Here is a 3697-nt window from a genome sequence, read left to right on the forward strand (position 1 = left end):
ATAAATATATATATATATATATATATATATATATATATATTTATTTATTTATGTGCGGGCTTCTTTAAGTTTCCATCTACCAAATTTCCTCACAAGGCTTTGGTTGACCCGAGGCTATAGTAGAAGTCATTTGCCGAAGGTGCCACACAGCGGGACTGGACCTGAAACCCGGAACCATGAGGTTGCGAAGCCAGACTGTCACGCCTACGCCTATTATGGTATATTAACATTAAAAAATTATTTTGTTATGTTCATAAAGTTCAATCAGCGCTTTCATCCGTTCGTAGTAATCATTAGATTTCAAAATGTACTTGACTGACAGTTGAGTTCTTGTCAAATGTAGAAGCTCTTAGAACGATCCAACAAGCTGAATCTTTGGATTACGATATTACTGGCATAGATGCTGCCTTTTTAAAAACAGGTCAGTATATACTGTGTCGTGCGAACAAGGTAATAACCTGATATTCATACCTGGATTAAATGAGACGCTCTTCATATTCTTGTTTCCTTAGCATACAGACACGGTCAAACTGTATAAACGTTCAGTGTTAAATTAAAGTGCTCTCTCTTCCTCGAAGGAGCAGAAAATAGCTTCATTAATTTTAACTACATATTCTAGGCTCGAGTGCGTTTACTCGAGCTCAGTTGGACTTGGAGTCAGTGACTGAAGCTTTTACATGCTTTATTTAGGCAAGAGAAAAAACATAAGAACATAAAAGACAGTTTATGTATTGATAATATATTTTTTTTTTATATCAAAATATTAGAATAAAATATTACAAAAATTAAAATGAAATAAATATAATACAGTGTAGTATATTGCCACTTAAGTGTGGCTGACCCCTAGGGGTGGATGTTAACATCCACCCCTAGGGGTCAGCCACACTTAAGTGGCAATATACTACACTTTATCGTGCAGTTACTGTTAATACTTCATTTAGAGAATTAACAAATATAATACAATTTAACATATATGTCTTATGATATTCATTATGGAAAAATAGAAATATCAAAGTTGTATTTACATTTTTGAAATGTTACGAATATTTCAATGAAAAGTTGTTCGTTATTAGAACTGTGATCTGTAGTTACATTTTATTTATATACAACAGAATGCCAACGAAGTAGGGTGAGATGCGTAGGTGAATCTGCGTGCAATTGTCTCTGTAGTTATAAATGGTTGGTTCGTATAATGAGGATTAAACCATGATGATCGGGATATTTAAAGTTAGATGTATGTCATGTAAATGGAAATATATTCCAATACCATTTATCTGTTCCAAGTATTTATAATAAAAGGACTTCATATATGCTTCGATATATACATAAAAGAAAGAAAATTTTGGCAATAAATTAATACGACAGTAATATAGGAGTCCCGTTCGGAATTCTCAAAATGGCAAGAAAAAAATATCTACAAGAAATATGTCTGAACAGCGGTTAGGAGACAGAAATTTCTTTGTCTATGTATGTATGTATGTATGTATGCATGTATGCATGTATGTATGTATGTATGTTTGTATGTATGCTTGTACGTATGTATGAAAATGTATGCATGTGTGTATGTATTTTCAAATATATACTTATATACATGTAAATATACCCATAATTATATACACACATATATATTTGTATATGTGTGTGTGTATGGATATATATATATATATGAATACATAGCGCATATATATATATATCCGAGTGTCTGTGAGAAAAGAGGGAGAGAGGAAGAAATAGAAAGAGAGAGAGAGAGAGAATGCATATTTGCATATACGCGTTTGTATGATTTATCGTGTGTGTACATGTTTCGTATGTGTTACTTATAACAACCACACAGTGGTTTACTGAAACTTCCATAACATTATGAAAAACTTTTGTGTTACACACAATTGGATGTTTGATGATTTTGGCCGATATTATGTTTCATATTCATCTTCATTTCCTCCGGGTATTACATCGATTTTCCGTGCACACACACAGGCTGTGGCTACATGGATGACACTTGGTTGATAAACGTAGAGTCCATCAATACATTCGACTGTACGTTTCAGGACAGTCGTTGGAGTATATACCATCACACATTGGTGGTTACTCTCAGAGTCCAGGCAGTCTGTACAGCGACACACGACTTCAGTGCGTGATGGAGGAAAATATGTCGAATTGTGGGTAATTTTCAGGTACCATGGGCAGGTTGAACGTTCGCGGATGATATCAGTAGATACAGAAGATTTTGGGCAAGTTTTATCCCCTTCGGTCAGTTCTTGTTGGTCACTTCCCGCTGGAGCTATTTCAGCTGGTAGAAAAAAGTTATTGCCGATCGCTGCGCTGGATAGTTTCTCGTATTGGACTTTCAAGTCTTTTGGTATTTTACATTGAGTCCGAATTGACGCCGAGGATATGAACAATACGACATTGGTGAGGAGGAAGATTGCAACCTGGAGGATCACCTGGTTGGTACGAAATATATACATCAAGATTAATAATTACATTCCAATATGAGCCACAGCTAAATGAATAAACAAATGTGAGAATAATATACTACATTCAAGGCACACTTACACTCACTCACTCAATCACTCACTCACTCACTCGCTCTTTCGTTCTCTATCCCTCTCCCTCTCTCTGTCTCTCTCTGTCTGTCATACACATATACACATGTATTCACTCCAATTTATGAAAGATTAGATTGTTTTCTAATAGATTACTGTGAAGGCACATGGCTCAGTGGTTAGAGTATCGGGATCACTATCATGAGGTAGTGAGTTCGATTTTCGAACCGGGCTATGCGTTGTGTTCGTGTGTAGGGCACTTTATTTCAAGTTGCTCCGGTCCACTCAGTTGTAGAACTGAGGTTCCACGTCACTGGTCCCAAGCGGCGTCTCCCTTCGCCTTTCCCTTGGATAATATCGGTGGCGTGGAACTGGGAGGCTGGTATGCATCGGGACTGCCCGGACTTGTGCCTCAGAGGGTGTATTTCTTCGTGCAATCCCATGGGCATTCATGACCGAAAGGGGTCTTTACGTCACCCAGTAGATAACTAAGTAGATAGATAAATGAATACACAGAGTATGGGTTCGGTATCATTCGGCTTTAACGTTCTATAAAGCATTTGCAGATATTCTACTTTAACACCTGCCAAATTTGCGCTCGTTTATACGCAACTGCAATTTCAGATTTTACGTTGACTCGTATATATTTATAGATTTATTATAGACATTTAATTGTTTGCTTGCTTTGTATGTTGTCTTTCGTTCCACTTCTAATTTAACTGCAATTTCAGATAAATTAGAAGTGGAACGAAAGACAACATACAAAGCAAGCAAACAATTAAATGTCTATAATAAATCTATAAATATATACGAGTCAACGTAAAATTATATATGAGAGTACGAAAGCAAAGAATTAAATGAATATACCAAAGCCATAAAAATACGTACAAGACGTATAATACCAATCTCAATAAGATACATAAGCAAAATCATTCACTCGTTTGCACAAATATTACTTTTGCCATGAATGATACGAGAGTAAGTATAGAAATGAGACTAAAGATATGAACATAGCAGTTAATATTAACAGTATATGTATACTTACGTTGTTGGTATTCATTATAATGGTCGGTCACTTGGAATGGAAAGAATGACAATATTATAATATATGTAGATATTATCAAATAAAGCTTGAGCGTGTTAGCTTCTTA

The 3697-nt window shown here is 35.5% G+C and overlaps 1 protein-coding gene across 1 annotated transcript; it reads right to left on the reverse strand.

The window, feature by feature from the left end:
• Window positions 1-1700: 1700 nt before the first annotated feature.
• Window positions 1701-3697, reverse strand: LOC106868540 (interleukin 17-like protein). The gene is made up of 2 exons (XM_014913842.2): window positions 3592-3697; window positions 1701-2444 (listed from the first exon to the last, which is right to left on the reverse strand). The coding sequence occupies exons 1-2, from the start codon at window positions 3604-3606 to the stop codon at window positions 1914-1916; spliced, it is 546 nt and encodes a 181-aa protein (XP_014769328.2). The 5' UTR covers window positions 3607-3697; the 3' UTR covers window positions 1701-1913.

Source organism: Octopus bimaculoides, chromosome 1 (assembly GCF_001194135.2).
Source record: "Octopus bimaculoides isolate UCB-OBI-ISO-001 chromosome 1, ASM119413v2, whole genome shotgun sequence".
Taxonomy (NCBI): domain Eukaryota; kingdom Metazoa; phylum Mollusca; class Cephalopoda; order Octopoda; family Octopodidae; genus Octopus; species Octopus bimaculoides.